This window comes from Dipodomys ordii, unplaced genomic scaffold, assembly GCF_000151885.1.
Source record: "Dipodomys ordii isolate 6190 unplaced genomic scaffold, Dord_2.0 Scaffold26, whole genome shotgun sequence".
NCBI classification, from domain to species: Eukaryota; Metazoa; Chordata; class Mammalia; order Rodentia; family Heteromyidae; genus Dipodomys; species Dipodomys ordii.
In genome coordinates, this window is record NW_012267242.1 from 803385 (window position 1) to 822026 (window position 18642).

The 18642-nt window shown below is 44.4% G+C and overlaps 1 protein-coding gene across 2 annotated transcripts in view; it reads left to right on the plus strand.

Moving 5' to 3' along the window:
• The window catches only part of Hhat (hedgehog acyltransferase), a 235173-nt gene that overhangs the window by 40754 nt on the left and 175777 nt on the right, over positions 1 to 18642 (plus strand). For both annotated transcript variants that reach the window (XM_013015052.1, XM_013015053.1), the window contains 2 exons: positions 3567 to 3782; positions 15223 to 15394. In XM_013015052.1, the coding sequence (XP_012870506.1) occupies positions 3567 to 3782; positions 15223 to 15394 (388 nt within the window). The remainder of the gene's footprint in view (positions 1 to 3566; positions 3783 to 15222; positions 15395 to 18642) is intronic.

Genomic DNA, 18642 nt, shown 5'->3' on the forward strand with positions numbered 1-18642 from the left:
GAAAGGCTAAGTCACAGTACAGCAAAATAAACACCAGGAAATGAGCACTTGAAAGAGGGAGAGGGGCATGGGGGGGAGTAGATGAATGAAGAGAGGAAGTGGGGAGAATCAAGTCATAAAATTCAATGTATATCCTACAAAATTAAGAAAACTGAGGGAAAGGGTAGGGTTGGGTTGGTATGGGGAATAATGATGAAAGAATGATAGTGCATTTTTGTTGTTGTTGTTGTTGGTCATGAGCTTGAACTCTGGGCCTGGGCGCTGTCCCTCAGCTCTTCAGCTCAAGGCTAGTGCTCTACCACTTGAGCCACAGTGCCACTTCTGGTCTTTTCTGTTTATGTGATGCTGAGGAATCAAACCCATGCATGCAAGGCAAGCACTCTACCACTGAGCCACCTTCCCAGCTCTGATAATGCATCTTGATCAAGATGCTTTATATTCATGTACTGCATTGTTGAATGGCAACTCTGTTATACAACTACTAAAAGATAATAAAAAAGAAATTTACCTTCTTTGATTTTTTTCCCTTCCTCCTTCCTTCCCTCCTTCTTCCTCTCCCTTTCCCTCTCCCTCTTTCTCTTTCTCTCCCTTCCTCCTTCCTTTCCTTTCCTTTCCTTTCTTTCCTTTCCTTTCCCTTCCTCCCTCTCTCCCTTCCCTCCCTCCCTCTCTCCCTTCCCTTCCTCCCTCCCTCCCTTCCTTCCTTCCTTCCTTCCTTCATCCCTCCCTCTTTCCTCTTCCTGGTTCTGGGGCTTGAGCCCAGGGCCTTATGTTCCACTCTGTTTGCTTGTCTGGTGTTCTACAATTTGAGCCATGCCCCTAGCACAGTTTTTTTTGCTGGCTAATTGAAGAGTCTCATAGACTTTTTTTTTTGTCCAGGCTGGCTTTAAATTAGTCTTTTAGACCTCAGCCTCCAGAGTAGCTTAGATGATAGGCATGAACCTCCAGACCCTTGCTTCTTACCTTTATTTTCTTAGTCATAGGGCAATGCATTTTATTCTGTGAGTGGATACACACCAGATCTGGCCTGCGGGGTGCTGGCTGACAGAGAATAGCATCTCAAGGCTGATGTTCAGCAGCAGGTATGGCTGAGTTGATGGCCACCATCAATATGACTCTTCCTGCAATGAGCTCTCTGGCTCCTGTAGATGGTTTTCAGATCCCTTCTGGCATTAGGCAGAGTCCTCTGGATGGCTGTGGACTGTCTGATCTGGCTCTGGTAGCTTGGATGACTTAGCACTGAAAGCACACATTAAGGCCCGAGCAGGACTCCTGCGGTGGTCTGTGTTGCTTCCCAGTGTCATCTATTTGTTGATTTGCAAGGCAGAGAGTCATGCTTGCCATGCAGGGTTGCTGCTGGGGAAGCCTTTCGTTCTGTGGCTGCAGGGAAGAGGAGCATTCATCTGTGTGGAGCCATCAGCCATCTACAGAAACTCTCCTTCAGGGAGAGGCTCATAGCAGAAAGGGAAGTTCAGGAACTCAGCTCTGCTCTGTGTGGCTCAGGATGCAGGGCAGTAGAGCCCTTCAGCTTCAGTCTCAGTCAGCTTGGCAAGAGGCAGCCCAAGAGTTCCAACTCTGCCAACATCTGGAGCCGTGTGCCCAGGATAGGCCTCTGGCATTCTCATCTCCGTCCTGCGGGAGACTGGCATTCAAGCCACTGCCTGAGCGAGATTGTAGGCCCTGGGAGAGTCAGTCAGCTCTGCTTCCCTCCCCATTCCTGCGTTTATCCCATGGCGCCCCATCCACTCCATCCTCCTGTCCTCTTCAAAGTACAGCTTCTTTATTTAATTTAATTTGTGACTTTTTTTAAAAGACAAGATCTCACTGTGTAGCCCAGGCTGGCTTGGAACTTTCTGGTTCTCCTAACTCAGCCTCCTGTGTGCTGGAATTATAGATGTGTACCATCATGTCTCTTCCAGCTATTCCTGTCTCTCTAGAATCACCCTTTCTAGCTCCTTTTGGCTTGTTGGTCCTTTCTGTGCATCTCAGAGGGACAGTGCTAGACTGTATGCCACCTGCGGACCCCTCATGCTCACTTTACAGGATTTAACACTTAGTATGATCCGTGCATCTCAGCTGTTGACCTGGAATCTAAACTCTTTCAGAGTTTATATGTAGAGATGATATGGGGTTAAAGGAAGGGATAGGTGTCTTAATTAAGCTTTGTGGGAGGGTGTGGGTTTGAATGGGGGTGGGGGAGGCTAGCACTGGGCCCAGCAGATCCAACCAACGCAAAAGTTTAATCACAATAACTGAGCTTTGTTTGACCATAGAAGGCCCTGCAGCCAATTAACTAATTAAGCTGTACACAGTTAATTACTTAAGCTGTAACCAATTGGCCGCTTGATTAGGATGTAGTCAATTAACTTGTTTTCCCGTCTGCCCACTTTATGGTTGGCTGGAGTTCTCAAGACCTGCTCTGGTTCTGAAGGTTCCCAATTTGTGAATTGCGTTGTTTGTTCTTTTTTTTCTCAGATAAACTCTAATAAAATTAATTGGTCTAAAGATTTATTTAGCAGGTAGGAGCAGTGTCCTACAAATCTCCTTGGGGTGCTGGTCACTTAAGAGCTGCTGCTTCTGTGTTGTTTGTCAGGAGCAACCATTTTCTGAACAGTTTATGACAGTGACCAGTCCGTTGTTCTGTGTCTGTTTGTCTGACTGTCTCCCTTTTATAACATCACTCTATTAACATTCCTTGACCTGAACAATTTAGTTTTGATAGTCTCTCTCCAGTCAGTGCAGGGTTAGAACCTCAGTGGTGTACATACATGAAGAAGCTGTAAAAGCTTCTTTTTTGTGAGCTCACCTCCTCTCTCAGGACTTAGCATGCCCTGTTCTGCTTCTCTCATCTGTAGTCAATGTAGACTGAATGTAAATGACTTAGGTTTCCTTCTAAATTTCCATTCGAATGCATGCTGGCTCCTTAGGTGTGGTAAAGCTCCAGGACCTAAGGATGTCTTAGCAATTGTCCAGTGCTGTCAGGTCTTAAAGAACTTGTCCCAGGACTGGGCTTTTGACTTCTGGCTAGCATCGGTAGCAGATCAATAAGGCCTTTGTTGCAGAGATCTCTGAGTCTCCACAGTTTGAGTAAGCATGCATTCAACTAAAGCAGAGCTGAATTAATAACAGAAGAGCAACAAGAAAATTATGTTGAAGAGAGAAATTGCACGTGACATTTGCAAGCCATCTTAAGGCATCAGAATGGTTGAAAGAGATGTTGGAGTATTATTGGATATAGCCATAGAGATACATAGAGATGTTAGCCACTGGATGTATCATATAAAGGCATGACCAGGAAACTTTCATTGTGTGAGTCAGACCTAACGGGAAGTTGATATTAGAGATGTTCTCTCCCCTGATACTCATGAACTGTTTACTTTGTGTTTTGTGCCATGCTTTGGGGATTGAACTCTGGGCCTCAGGTATGTTATCTGAGCATATCCTCTACCACCGAACCATGCCCCCAGCCCGAAGTGCTTGCTTTGTTTACCCTTGGGATGTCTTTGATGTTCATGGCGATTGAACATTCCTTGCCATTCACAGGTTGTCCCGTCCCTTTGCTTTTGCAGAGGAGGTGGTACACGACAGAAAACGAGTACTACTTGCTGCAGTTCACGCTGACGGTTCGCTGCCTCTTCTACACCAGCTTCAGCCTGGAGCTCTGCTGGCAACAGCTGCCCGCGACTGGCCCCTCCTACTCCTTTCCCTGGATGTTGGCCTACATCTTCTATTATCCCGTCTTCCACAATGGGCCCATCCTCAACTACTCTGAGTTCATCAAACAGGTAGTACCTGCTGGGGACTGGGTTGGAGTTGGCTGTTGGCTGTGAATATCCATGTGACCAGAGTCCACTCAGGTGTGCCACAAATGGAAGACACAGCCATGAATGGTCTTGAGCTTTCATGATAAGGGAAACACACCAGAGGAGCAAGCCATCATAGTCAAGGTCAAGCTGTCTCTCTGTCAGCTGGAGAGGGCCCACCCTGATTCTTGGTACTCTGTGGCCACCGGGGTTCCTAACTGGGTACAGCGAGGACTCAAGAGTTGATGTCCATGGCAGTAGTGTTCCAGAGAAAGAGGAAGTTCAATTATGATAGTGTCATTTACAAAAGTAGGAAGAGAGGGGCTGGGAAGGTGGCTCAGTGGTAGAGTGCTTGCCTTGCATGCATGAGGCCCTGGGTTCGAGTCCTCAGCACCACATAAGCAGAAAAAGCTGGAAGTGGTGCTGTGGCTTAAGTGGTAGAGCTCTAGCCTTGAGTTGAAGAGCTGAGGGACAGCGCCCAGGCCCAGACTTGAGGCTCCATGACCGACTGCCCCTCTCCCCACCAAAAAAAAAGTAGGAAGAGATTCAGATGAAACTATCTAGCAGAGTGTTTTCTTATGAAATATCCTGCTGTACTCTGCAGATTGCTTAGGTGACCAAGGTGAGAAAACCGAGGAAATGAAGGCAATAGTTCATAGTTCAAAGGCGAGAGTGCATTTTAGGTCAGGGAACTGCCGACGCCCGGGCTCCTGCCTGCTGTCCCTGGACTGCATCCTTGTCAGATGCCAGGCTAAGCTGCACACGTTCCACAGCACACGTTCCCTCTTCCTTAGACATCTCTCCTCTTCCCTCTCCCCCTTCAACTTGCTGTCTCTAGGGCCACATTTACGTTAATGTATCTCAGGTGTCAGAATGGACGCCTCATTCAGTGGATCCTAAGGAACGTTTCTATTCCTGATCACGGAAACAAACACCATTTTGGTGGGGTAGAGAATGCGTGCAGACATATGTAGGTCACACACATGCATGCATACATCATATATACTTGTATGCACATGCCTGAAAGTGTAGTTCAAAGCACAGGATCAGCAGCAACGTTGCACACTTTTGGGAGCAACATGAAAGACACTCCTCCTGAGACGGAAGGTTCTTAGAAATCACTTTTTTTGGCTGGTTAAAATACCCAGGCTAGAACCTAGGGCTTTGTGCTCACTCTGTTGTCTTGCTCATTGCTGGTGCACTACCACTTGAAGTACAACTCAGCTCAGCTTTTTGTTAATTGGAGATGGAATCTATGAGACTTGTCTGCCCAGGCTGGTTTCCAACCATGATCCTTAGTCTCCTGCATAGCTAGTATTACAGGCCTGAGCCACCAGTGCCTGGCTCACCTATTTTGTCTTAAAAATTCTACTAAGTTATACAGTGAATTCAAAAGTATATTTTGCATGATAATATAATGTGATCACACTGTTCTGGAACACATATAACTTTTTACCCTTTAGAAATCTGTACACAAGTTCGACAAGAAATGTACTCACTACCTCATGAATGTAACTGTAACCTCTCTATACATCACCTTGACAATAAAATTTAGAAAAAAGGAAATCTTTACATGAAATTGATGTTCTGGGCAAATAGAGGTATAGCATACTGTTTCATATGCTTCAGTTTGAGGGGGACATAGGCTCATTTCTTTTGTCATCAAATAATGTTAAATTGGGTTTAAGCTGAGGCTGCCCAGTCTCATACCATGGTTCTCACTGTGTGGGTCTTGCCCTGAGACTCCTTGAAATGGAGACTCTCTGGCCCAGCATCTCAGGCCTACTAAAGGAATCAGACCTCCCCATCCGTGTTTGCCAGGCCCCAGGTGAGTCCTCACCTCTGAGACAGAGGCTGAGGACTATGTCCCTTTCCTGAGTGGGTAGTCACGGGGTAGGTGCTGTATGGGGTGGGTTCAGACCCTCTGCATTTAGTCTAAGACAAAAATGTGGAATCAGCATTCTTTCTGATTTTCTAACTTTTGGACTAAGCAGCTCTCCAGCCTGGATAGTAATTTTCAGAGAAACAGAATAAATCCATAGGAGGGAATAAATTATTTTCTTAACTGCACCTTACCCATAAAGAGCTTTGCCCCATGGGATATGTGCTTTATTATGATGCAGAATGATCATCATTTTTCCTGCTCATCTCCTCCTGTCAGATTTTGCCTGGCAGGGTCACTGTTAGGACCGCTTTGTCTGCCCCACACAGGCAAACTTTGAGATTTTGGCTCACCTAAATCTTTAGCTTTGGGGCTCATTTTCTTAAGTATGTGTCAGGCAAAATTAAGGAAGTATCTTCTTCCTTTCAGGTTAATTCTCTCTCTGTCTCTGTCTCTCTCTCTGTCTCTCTACAGGGACAGAGAAAGAGCATACATGTGGGGGCACAGTACTGAGGCTTGAACTCAAGAACTTTCTGCTCTTGCTTAAAGCCTCTTCACTCAAGGCTGGCACTCTGCCACTTGAGCCAAACCTTCACTTTGGGCTTTTTGCTGGTTAATTAGAGATAAGTCTCTGCATTTTTTGCTGCCTGGGTTGGCTTTCAACATTGTCCTTTTCTTTCAGCCTGTTGAATAACCATAGTGCCCAGCTCCATTCATATATTCTTCTCTTTCTTAAAATCTTTCAGATCCACATGTAGCAGATGCTGAGAGCAGGGAATTTAGAAAGGCAAACTGGATTTTTTTTCTCAATGATCTGAGAATATGCTTTAAAAAGCCAGCCTTAGAAACCGAAGTGATCAGAGAGATACAGGTCAAAAAAAATCCCTCAAAACCTAAAAAAATCAAAACAGGCAGTCTGAGGAGGGTGTTCGTGAGGTGCTCATCACCTGTGAGAAGAGAGGTGTTAAATTTAAGCTCACCTAGGAGGAAAAGGCTGAGGATGGGAAGAAGAACTTGTAAGCAATGTTTTCTCTGGATGAAGCCTTAGATCCATGAACAAGTGAATGATGAATGAATGAATGAAAGGCTTTCACATACCAGGAGTGGTGATATGGAAATTCATCATTCCTCAATTGTTAAACCAATACTTAAAAACAACACAAGGCAGGAGAGCGAGGCCTTACCACCAGAGGGCAGCAGAGCACTACTGTGGAAAATGCAGGGCCCAGTTGGGACTGTAGACTAGATGAGGAAAGGAGATGAGCACATTCTTAGAGAATGGTCTTTCACCGTTTGTTTGTTTCAATACATTTACTTATGCAAGATGAGGGAAGTGCAGAGGAATCCAGCCAGGTGTTGGTGGCTCATGCCTAGGATTGATTAATCCTAGATACTGCGGAGGCTGAGATCTGAGGATGGTATTAGAAGCCAACCTGGGCAAGAAAGTCTGTGAAACACATATCTCCAGTTAACCACCAAAAACCTGGAAGTAGACCTGTGGTTCAAATAGTAGAGCATTAGCCTTGAGCAAAAACATCTCAGGGATAGTGCCCAGCGATAGATAGTTCAAGCCCCAGAATTGGAGGAGAGGAAAGAGGGAAGAGGAGAAAGAGACAGAGACAGAAACACAGAGACAGAGACAAAGAGAGACAGAGAGAAAGAGAGAGAAGGAGAAAGAGAAGGAGAGAACAGGAGGACAGATAGGAGAGAGAAGAGAGACAGAGAGGTCCTTAGTAACTTCAGGGCTATACAATTTGAAAATGCCAGTTATAAACAGGTAAAAATGTTACCCGTTGGAGTACCTTCATTCCTTACTTTGGCAGTCATTTCTTTCTTTCTTTTTTCTTTTTTTGTCAGTTGTAGGGCTTGAACTCTGGGCCTGGGCACTGTCCCTCAGCACCTCAGCTCAAGGCTAGCGGTCTACCACTTGAGCCACAGCACCACTTTTGGTTTTCTGGTGGTTTATTGGAGATCAGAGTCTCACGGACGTACCTGCCTGGGCTGGCTTAGAACCGCGATCCTCAGATCTCAGCCTTCTGAGTAGCTAGTATTACAGGCGTGAGCCACGGGTGCCGGGCAGTTCTAGTTATTTTTCTGCAATGTTTCTATGGACAGAGGCCTGGGGGAAGGTCCAGGAGGGTCTTGGCAGGCAGTGCCTGCTGCATACTTAGGTAGGGGGAGGAGGAAGACTGTGTTCCTTCTCTGCTGAAGGCTGTGTTCCCAAAGGCTCTGCAGCCCAGCTCCTCGGTTTGAATCCCTGCTTTTTCTTAGGCTTGAGAATTCTTGGTGCCGTCATTTCCTTATCTGTAGAACGGGTAGACGAATAGTTGTTTCCTTACATGATGGTTGTAAAGGTGAATTGTGTGTATGTGCATACATGTGTGTGTATGTGTGTGTGTGTGTGCTGGTATTGGGGTTTGAACTCAGGGCCTAGGCATTGTTCTTTAGCTTTTTTCACTCAACCACTTGAGCCACAGCTCCATTTCTGGCTTTTTGCTAGTTAACTGTAGGTAAGAGTCTTGTGGACTTTCCTGCCAGACTGGCTTTGGTCCTTAATCCTCAGATCTCAGCCTCCCGAGTAGCTAGGATTCCGAGTGTGAGCCACCAGCTCCGGGCTTGTTATGAAATGGTTTTAGATGGGTAATGTGGCTTGACACATGCATAGACCATTAATTACTGCTATGGTTGTTTTAGACCAAAGACTATAGCACTTGTACAGCTAGATTTAGACCCAAACTTAGGCTTTGGGTGTCCAGCCTGGTGGGTGGGCACAGAGAGAAGATTCTGAGCAGTGGCCATCTTTGATCTCTAGATAGGCCAGTGCATTGGTCCCATTGGATTGAAACGATGCCCAGATTGCTGCTTAGATGCGGGTGGTCCTGGCTTCTGAATGTCTGGTAAGGGCTGGGTGCCCCAGAAGCTCAGTTAAACGTATGGGAGGGTTCTGATTCTACAGGGCACCTGGAACAATGCTGACTTTTACCTTCTCTGTCCCTCCCTTCCTTCCTCCCTCCTTCCCTCCCTCCCCCCTCTTTCTTCCTTCCTCCCTCCCTTCCTCCCTCCTTCCCTCCCTCCCTCCTTTCCCTCCTTCTTTCCTTCCTTCCTTCCTTTCTTTCCTTCTCTTTCTCTCTATCTCTCTTTATCTTTCTTTTTCTCTTTCTCTATCTCTTTTCTCTTTCCCTCCCTCCCTCTCTCTCCCTTCTTTCATCCCTTTCTTTTTTCTTTCTTTCTTCCTTTCCTCTTTCTCTTTCTCTCTCTTTAACTCTTTCTTTCTTTCTCTATCTCTTTCCTCTCTCTCCCTTCCTTCCTTCCTTCCTTCCTTCTGTTCTCTGGTCTCAGGGCTTCGACTCAGGGCCTTGTCTCTTGTTTGCCTTTTTTGCTCAAGACTGGCACTCTGCCATTTGAGCCTTACCTCATTTCCTGTTTTTTGGTGGTTAATTGGACATAAGAATCTCACTGACATTTCTGCCCAGGCTGGCTTCAAACCTTGATCCTCAGATCTTAGTCTTCCTGAGTAGCTGGAATTGCAGGTGTGAGCCTCTGCCTGGCTCTGACTGTAATCTTACCACTGAGCACCTGTTCCAAGCCAGCTGTGCATGGTATCACTCATTTCACCCTCAAACAACCCAGCAAGAGGGGAAGAGTGAGTGGGTGAGAGAGAGAGAGAGAGAGAGAGACAGACAGACAGACAGACACAATCACACAGATACACAGACATACACACAGAGATACACAGAGACACACAGAGACAGAGAGGAGACCTAGAGAGACAGGGACAGAGAGAGGCAGGGACACACACAGAGACAGAGAAAATGAGAGACAGAGAGAGAGACTGTTGTTACTACTTCACAGACTGACAAGATGGAGGTATAGCTCATGGGATGTTGGTGGGGGTAAGGAATGCACCTGTGTCAGGAGTTAGGGACAGGGTGGGGTCCGATGGACATGCACATGTGGTCCCTGCAGACCTGGAGACCAGACCAGACATCAGAGGTGATAGCACATCCAGCTTCAGGCCCCCATCTGTCAGGAGAGAATGGTGTGTCACCAGCCTTGGTGTGTTTGGCTGGGCTGGGGACAGATGAGGACCAGAGTAGAGAGGGATTTGTTACACGCAGGGATGTGACCCATGACCACAGAATGGAGAGAAGCTGCCTCATTCCTCTCGGAAGGAATAAGGCTCTGGCGAGCAGGCTCTTCACCCTAGCAGACAGAACCCAGGCAGGTAGGGGCACAGAGGCTCCAATGGAGCAATTAGCTATGGACAGGGCCTTTGTTTGCTCTTCTGAAATACAAGGATTACTCACAGGTGAAAGCAAAGAACCTTTCATCTTTGAGGACTGTGATCTTCAATCATGTCTTTGAAAGAGCAAGGCTTCCATAGTCCCTTTTGTGCAATTTGCATGAAATGAGGTTTTAAAACATTATACGTTTCAAAGTGCACTTTGCAGATGAGTTAATGTGTACTTTTCTTTTTTTAGCTGAGTCTGAACTTAGAATTCCCACGATGGCACTTTCCAGTGGTCTTCAGGTTGACAGTCCCCTGGGTTGGAAGCATCTCAAATGGTGTACTTTGCATGCAGACAAGAGAGCAGCCAGCTTATTAGATGAGCTTTGTGCAGCCAGTCTAGTCTTCCTGCTGCGTCCATGGGGGACAAATGCTGCCTTATTGAAACAAAAAAAGAGTCCAGAAGATTGAAGGCATAAGTGGACTGTGATATTGAGTGACCCAACTTTACAGAAAGCCAAATAAATTTCTTTTAAAGGTAAAAGGAAATAGAATAAAATTTGGATTCTTTCTTGTCTCTTGGGTGCTTTTGTATCATTAAGAAATCTCCATTTTTTGTTGCTTGGAATGAGGAGGCATTCAGGGGGAGAAGTCTACTCCTTTTGGTCCTGTGGCAATGCATAAGGATGCTTTATTAAGCTTGGTAAGGAGGGTCTGGTCTGTGGAAAGCAGGTGAGTCATTTTGGGGAAAGTCAGTCAGCCACAATCCGCAGCTTGTGATTCTTGAGCACAGATGTTCTTGTGGCTGTAGGCTGTGCAGGATTTTGGGGAGGATATGGAGGGCCCCTGAAGTGACCTTGAAGTGTGATTGCCTGGAGCTGAGCGGCGGCTGGGAAGATGTTTGCTGATTGCTCAGTAGAGCTGTTGTGTGGCTTTATCTTGGGCTTCCTTCCAATCTGATTCAGCTGTTATCCCTTCTCTCCAGGCTGGGGGCTGTACGTTGATGGCACCTGAGGCTTCAGATGCAGGTCTGGTCTTCAGGGGACTTGAGCTCAGGGCAGGCTGATACTCGGCAGCCTTCAGAGCCTATGTACAGACCAGAGATACTGAGTTGTATGAAGAATATCTCCAGCCAGCATTACTTTTTTTTTTTTTTTGTCGGTTGTGGAGCTTAAACTCTGGGTCTGGGTGCTGTCCCTCAGCTCTTCAGCTCAAGGCTAGCACTCTACCACTTGAGCCACAGCGCCACTTCTGGCTTTTTTCTGCTTATGTGATGCTGAGGAATCGAACCCAGGGCCTCATGCATGCAAGGCAAGCACTCTACCACTGAGCCACCTTCCCAGCTCCAGCATTACTTTTAAGGCTAATAACACATTTGCTCAGACACTGCTTCTCTGTAACAGTATAGGTACCAAGGAAGGTCTGTTGAGTGATCTAGAGTGATTTTGGTGGTGCTTCATGTCTTGGCCTTGTGAGTTGCTGTGATGTGAATGAACTCTTTTGGGCTTCCACAGACTCATGGACAGCACAGGGGTTCATATCTTTGAGCCATTAGAACAAAATACCATCAATCCAGTGGCTTATAAACAGCAAAAGCGGGTTTCTCACACTGCTGGAAGCTGGAAAGCCCAGGGTCAAGACACAAGTATATTTGGTGGCTGGTGAGGATGCACTTGGTTTGCAGAATGACATTTTCTCCGTGTATTCTCACATGGTGAAGGGTCTAGATGGATCTCATCAGTCTCTTTCCTAGGGGGCGCTGATAGCAATTCCAAGAGCTCATCATGAGCTCATGAGCTCATCAACTTCTCACACACCCCGTTTTCTGATAGTACCCTAGCAAACCCTCTGTAAAGTGTGTGTGTGGGGCGGGGGGAGAGTAGGATTTCATTTTGGGTTTGGAGGGACACAAACTATGGTCTCTATGAGACCGTAGTTTAGTTTATGTAATAATTCCTTCATTTGCTATTGGTCATTAGGCCAAGTGAATTTGCTTTAGAGAAGCAGAAAAAGAGTTGAGAATGAAGAATCACAAAGTCATTGTATAGCTAAGAAGGTTAAAGAGAGGGGAGGAAAGGGAAGGGAAGGAAATACAGAGGTTGGCGCTATCATGAAGGAAAGGCTAGATGCTGGCCATCCAGGCAGAAAGCCCGGGCATCAGGCCTCTTCTAAGAAGCGGATGCAGAGACGGAGACACTCTCATACATTGGCCTCATTTAGCGGGGAGGGCCACACTTCTCGCAGTATAGTAAACTTTCAGTACTTTGCACTGGTTTCAAAATGATCTATTTTAATTGCCAAAAAATAACTATATAATACCATCTAAAGATAACTACTGTTGTCATTTTGGTGTATGTTTTTCTAGCTGTCATTTTACGCACAATGAACAAAATAGTTTTCACAACTGTATAATATGAGGGTGAACTCATACATTGAACTAGTCCCTGGCTGTTGGATAGTTGAGTTCTTTCTGTTTTTTTGTTTTCTTCTATTAAACAGGTAGGTTTATCATGAGTCGTAGGGAACCCGGGCTGTTTCTATAGCTTTGCTATTGTCCATAGTGCTACAGTGAACATGCATGTGCAAATGCAAATTGTAACCTGACTTACATTCCTTCCGCTGTTTGCCCAAGAGTGGTATCACTGGATCTTAGAACTAGCTTTTGATAGTTCCATTTTTATTTTTTTGAGGAATCTCCACACTGGCTTCCCTAATGGGTACACTAGTTTACCTTCCTTTCAACTGTGTATAAGGGTTCTTTTTCCCATATCATCTCAAGGATTTGTTGTTTATCTTTTTATTTTATTTTTTATTGTTATTGTAAAAGTGATGTAAGAAGGGTTGTTTATGTTTTTAATGATGGCCCTTCTGGCCAGAGTGAGATGGAATCTCAATGTCTTTGGATTTGCATCTCCTCGGTGGCTAGGGATGTTGAGAATTTCTTCATGTTTCTTTATTGGTTATTTGCACTACTTGTTTTGAAGATTTTCTGTTCAGTTTGCCTGTCCATTTATTAAATGGGTAGTTGACATGTTCAGAGTTTAGTGTTTTGAGCTCCTTCTACATTCTGGCTCTAAGTCCTTTATCAGATACATAGTTGGCAGAGATTTCTCCCATTCTGTAGGCTGTCTCTTCTGTGTAGTTACTATATTCTCTGCTGTGCAGAAGCCTTTTAGTTTGATGCGATTCAATTTGTCATGGAATTCCGTTTTGTCAGTACAGATTGACAAATTCCATTTGCTAAGCCTTGCTCTTAATTGCTGAGCTGTTGGAGTTCTGTTAGGAAGTTACTCTCTATGCCACCACTTGTAGATTCTAGAACTGTATGTTTAGGTTATTGTGCACTACCTGTGCATCATTCAGTACAGTGAGACCATGCAGCCGGGGTACTTGAATAGAGCTGGAGTTTTTGTCTGCATTGTCCGCATGTAATGAGTATACTTTCAGTAACAGGTTGAGTAACCCTAATTGTAAAATTTGAAATGCTATGAAACCTGATTTTTTTTTTTGGCCAGTCCTGGAGCTTGAACTCCTGGGCACTGTCCCTGAGCTTCTTTTGCTCAAGGCTAGCACTCTACCACTTGAGCCATAGTGCCACTTCCGGCTTTATCTGTGTATATGGTACTGAGGAATTGAACCCAGGGCTTTATGCATGCTAGGCGAGCACTCTACCACTAAGCCACCTTCCCAGCCCTGTTTTTGGATCTAATTTTCAGTTTAGTCTCTGCAAATATTCCCAAATCCTGAAAACTTTCAAATTAGGACCACTTCTGGTTCCAGGTATTTCATTTAAGATGGACCAGGTCTGATTCCAGGCATTTTACGATGTGTTCAACCTGTACCTGTGAACAATAGCAGCACCCCTCGCTCACCTTTGGCAGTCGGCCCTAAACTCTTCTTTATGTCTGGCCTACAGCTGGCAATTACTCCAGGAGGGAAGAATGGGAAGAAGCGACACAAACGAGGATCAAAATAGCTGCCAGTTACCTCGTGCTTATGTGACTGCTCACGTTTCCTGACCAGTGTAACATTTCCATGTTACAGATGAGCAATCCAAAGACCTTAAGAAAGCTGCTCAGAATCATACAGCACTATGGGTTATATTGCAGTGGGATCCTGCTTTAGTCTGAGTGTCAAGTCCATGTTCTCTGGCTGGCAGCATAGCTCAAGTTGGTCAAGGACTTGCCTAGCATGAATGAGGCCTCAGGTTCCATTCCAAGTACTGAAAAAAAAGTGAAGTCCTTGTTCTCAGTTATTTTAATTGATTGCTGTTGAGAAAGACACTTATGCCTGTTTGTTACTAAAAGACTCAAGGTAGAATGATACTTCATTTTTTTCCACTTTCCCACTCTCCCTTTCTCTTAACCAGATTTGTGCTTGTTTTTCACTTAGCTCAATGTTAACAGCCTTAGACATGACATGACAATGGGAGAAGCTAGATAGCTAGACCCTCTCCCCCAAAGATGTCAAACTCCCCAGGGAGAGAACACAGAAGAATTGTTCCCCAGCCTAGGTTTTTCCTTTCTTTTTATAAAAATTGTTTTTGTGCTATAAGGGTAGAACTAGAGGGTTGGGCATAGTGATAGAGTGCTTGCCTAGCGTGCACGAAACCCTGGGTTCAATTCCTCAGTACCACATACACAGAATAAGCTGGAAGTGGTGTTGTGGCTCAAGTGGCAGAATGCTAGCTTTGAGCAAAAGAAGCTCAAGGACAGTGCCTAGTCCGGACTTCAACTTCAAGCCCCAGAACAGGCCAAAACACAAAAAGTAGAACTGGATTACTGTGAAGGACATCTGGCCAACAAAGTCAGAAGTATCTATTCTCAATGAGCATTCATACCTGTAATGGCTACAAAGGAGGCTGAGATTTGAGATGGCAGTTCAAAGCCAGCCCAGGCAGGAAAGTCTGTGAGACTCTTACCTCCAGTGAACCAAAACACAACCAAACAAACCTGAGAGTGGAATTATGACTCAAGGGGTAGAATACAAGCCTTGAGCATAAAAGCTCAGAGAAAGTACCCACAGCTTAGGTTTCTCTGGGGCCATTGCTGGGATGGAAGGACAGACTGACACGGTTCTTTGATGTGTTGGTACCACCCTACCCTTACTCTGGGACAGTTTTCTGGCTGGAACATGACTTTTCCACCCAAGACCATGGACTAGTCTCAAGACAAACCAACCCAGCCCTTTTAACTAAAGAAGTGGCAGTGATAATTTGTGAGAAGCTGATTCACAGCGCCGCTGAACGGATGGCTTAGAAGTTTTAGGAACAGAGGTGCAACCTAATACCTTCTCTGTTGTTTCTACTTCAGATGCAGCAGCCTGAGCTCTGCTCCCCGAAGGACAGCCTCTACATCCTGGCCCGGGGCCTGGGCCGCCTGCTGTGCTGGTGGGGCCTGGCCGAGCTGATGGTTCACCTCATGTACATGCACGCCATCTACAGTAGTGCCCCCCTGCTGGGGGCCGTCTCCTGCTGGACCTTAGGTAACTGTGGAAATCACCATCAGCAGGACAAGTTCTAGTGGTGACAGGGGGGAGGTGGTTGCCAGATTGCTCAGTGCTCAGAAGTACAGTTGTCTTGAGCAAACTGTTGTTGTTGGTTTCCTATGTGCTCATAACTGGAGTGTAAACTCAGGCCTCATGCTGTCACTTGACTCTTTTCCTCAAGGCTGGTACTTTGCCTTATGAACTATCCCTTCACTTCTGGCCTTTAGGTGGTTAATGGGAGATTTAGAGTCTCAGGGACTTCTCTGCCTGGGCTGGCTTTGAACTATCATCCTCAGAGCTCAGCCCTCTGAGTAGCTGGGATTACAAGTGTGAGTCACCAGTGCTCAGCTTCTTTGCTCTGACCGGCCTTTGAGCAATGCTGCTTTGTTTGTGAGCCTTATTCCTCTTAGTGAAGAAGGTGATGCGTGTGTGAGGTGTGGGTGAGGGAGGTGAGGGCTGTGCTGTTTAGACTGGGAATTGAGGCTATGTGACTCTCCCTGTTCTGGAATCTTCTGAGCCCCACTGGGCATGCATCTTCATGGTATAGCCAGGTTGCTGAGACTGCTCAGGGGTCTATTCTAAGAGGTAATACTCCAGGATAGAGTTGGTCTGCAGGCTCTACCAACCATAGCCGCACCACCGTTGCTGGCTTATGAAATCTGGGTATTAGAATATCACAAGATTTAATGTACATTTATTCTTAACATGTGGAACATATAAAGATTTTATACTGAATAAATGATAGAATGTCTGTTCTTAAAGTGAAACATACCTTTGCAGAATTGGTATTCAGATCCCTGTTGTGTCTCAAAGGAAAGAGAATGAACTTCAGAGTCAGACAGACCAAGGTTTGGATCTCAGCTCCACCAACCACAGTGGGCAACTTCTGATGCTTTATTAAATCTGCCTGGATATCAGAATTTTCTTCTTCTTTTTTTCAAATGAAACTTACCCTTCCAGAAGGATTTTGAGGTATAATGAAAGGATACATATTAAGGCTGTACCTCCTAAAGTCTCTGGTTGATAGGATAAATGGCATGTGTGTGTGTGTGTGTGTGTGTGTGTGTGTCTGTGTACACCCTGCTGGGGCCTCCCTCTTTTACCTACCCTTGTCTCCACATTGCCAGCAAGGGGGAATGAAAGTCTTGTCTCAGCAGGGCATAGTCCCCAGTGCAGGATTCTCTGTGAAGAAACCATTCTTTATTCCTCTGGCTAGAACAGCAGAGACCATGCTCCGATGTGAACTGCATCTCTTCCCTCCCTTGTTTTGCTCTTTTGGAGAACTCTCATGCTGGCTGAGTTCTGCCTGAGGTCTGACCTCTAGCCTGTAGCTGCAGGAGTGTGTGTGTATGTGTGTGTGTGTGTGTGTGTGTGTGATCTTCAGGGCAGATTAAGCTGCTCCCTGCTGAGGTCACAAGAACAAGCCTGTCTCCTTATCTTTTTGATGATTTATAGTTTTTTTTGTCCTGACTGTCACCCATGCTTAATCAGGACATTTCTAAAGGAGAAGACTTTTTAGGACTGAAAAAATGCTGAGCTAAAATTGTTATCAAAATTGATAACAATCTCTTTTTTCCAAACAGTTTTTTTAAGCAACTAGCGTTGTGCATTTCCTTTGGCTACAAAAGGTTCTTTTAAAATGTTGACTAACGTGTAATCATTGTACACACGGGGTACAGTGTTACATTTCAATGCATGTATAGTATGTCATGATCAAGTCAAAGTAATTAGCATTTCCATACTCTATTATGTCTATGCTTGGAGTTTTCATGCTCCTTTCTTTTACCACTTTTTGTATTTGGATGCTATTTCTTGCTGCCTTTGAGGTACACTGACCTAGGAAATATATTTATTTTCACCAGACATGAGTTCATACGCATTTTTTTTGGTCAGTTGTGGGCACTGTCCCTGAACTGTTTTGCCCAAGGTTACTGCTTTACCACTTTGAGTGGTGATTAAGAGCCTCATGGACTTTCCTGTCCCCAGTTGGCTTTGAGCTGTGATCCTCAGATCTCAGCCTCTTGAGTAGCTAGGATTACAGGCATAAGCCACTAGCGCCCAACTTATAGATATTTTAAGTTCATGCTAAACACAAATTTCATGAATTTCAGTGTCTTTTTCATTTTCCGTTTGCATCTTTTTTCATTCAAATCAGTGAGGATCTTAATTCCTAATTATATTATCAATTTACTTATTTGCTCTGCCTTACACTACACTATACATACAAAAATTTCAAAATTATGACACACAGCATTATAACGATAAAATCACTAACTGCTAAATGACATTAATCACTTAAGGTCTTTTGGCTCTTAGAATAGATGTATACTGAATGTGTATATATTGTATTCAAAAGCCATTTGAAATAATTTTCAAATTATATATGTCATATGACTCATATGGTATTTGGTAAGATTAGTGTAATTTAGAATTTTGGATTTACTTTTGTGTTTTGATTTACCAGTGATCATTTTCTTTCTAGACATTTTCTTTGATACACACAGATCTTTTTTTGTCATTTCTTTTCCTGTATATGTGGTCATTCCTTGGTATCTATGGGAAACTGGTTTCAGGAACTCCCTTGGGTACCAAAATCTACAGATTTTCAAAGTCCTTCTACAAAATATGTGGTATTTTCATATAGCCAACACTCATCTTCCTATACCCGTGAAGCATCTTTAGAGTATACGTAATGTACTGAAAGTGCCAAGTCAGCGGTTGCTTTACTTATTATACAGGAATAATCATAATAAGAAGACAAGGTATATCCATGTTTGGTATGGTACATTTTTAATAAATATTTTTGGTTCATTGTTGATCAGTGAACCCATACAACTGCATTTCTGTATTTTAAAAATTTTAAACACACTGCATACAACTATTTTATATTCTATCGCTAAAGATGATGTGAAGTATATGGGGAGGATTTTCAATCTGGGTTAGTCTGAGTCTCCATTTGACTTTGGTTGCTTTGAGAGTTTTGGTTTTGAGTTAATGTTACTTGCCATTTTGTCTTTTGGAATTTTTTAGGGTGTGTATTTGCTATATATGTATATATAAAACAAATATATATACACACACATATATATATCAAGAGATAAATATTAATTTAATTATTTAAATGGCATGCTTATTTATGTCCGATGCATTGAGTTATTACTGAATTGATGCTATTTTTAACTTCTAGTTTAGGTGTTGGGGAGCAAGGATGCACAGGAGTAGGAATTTTTGCCTTTGGAGAACTG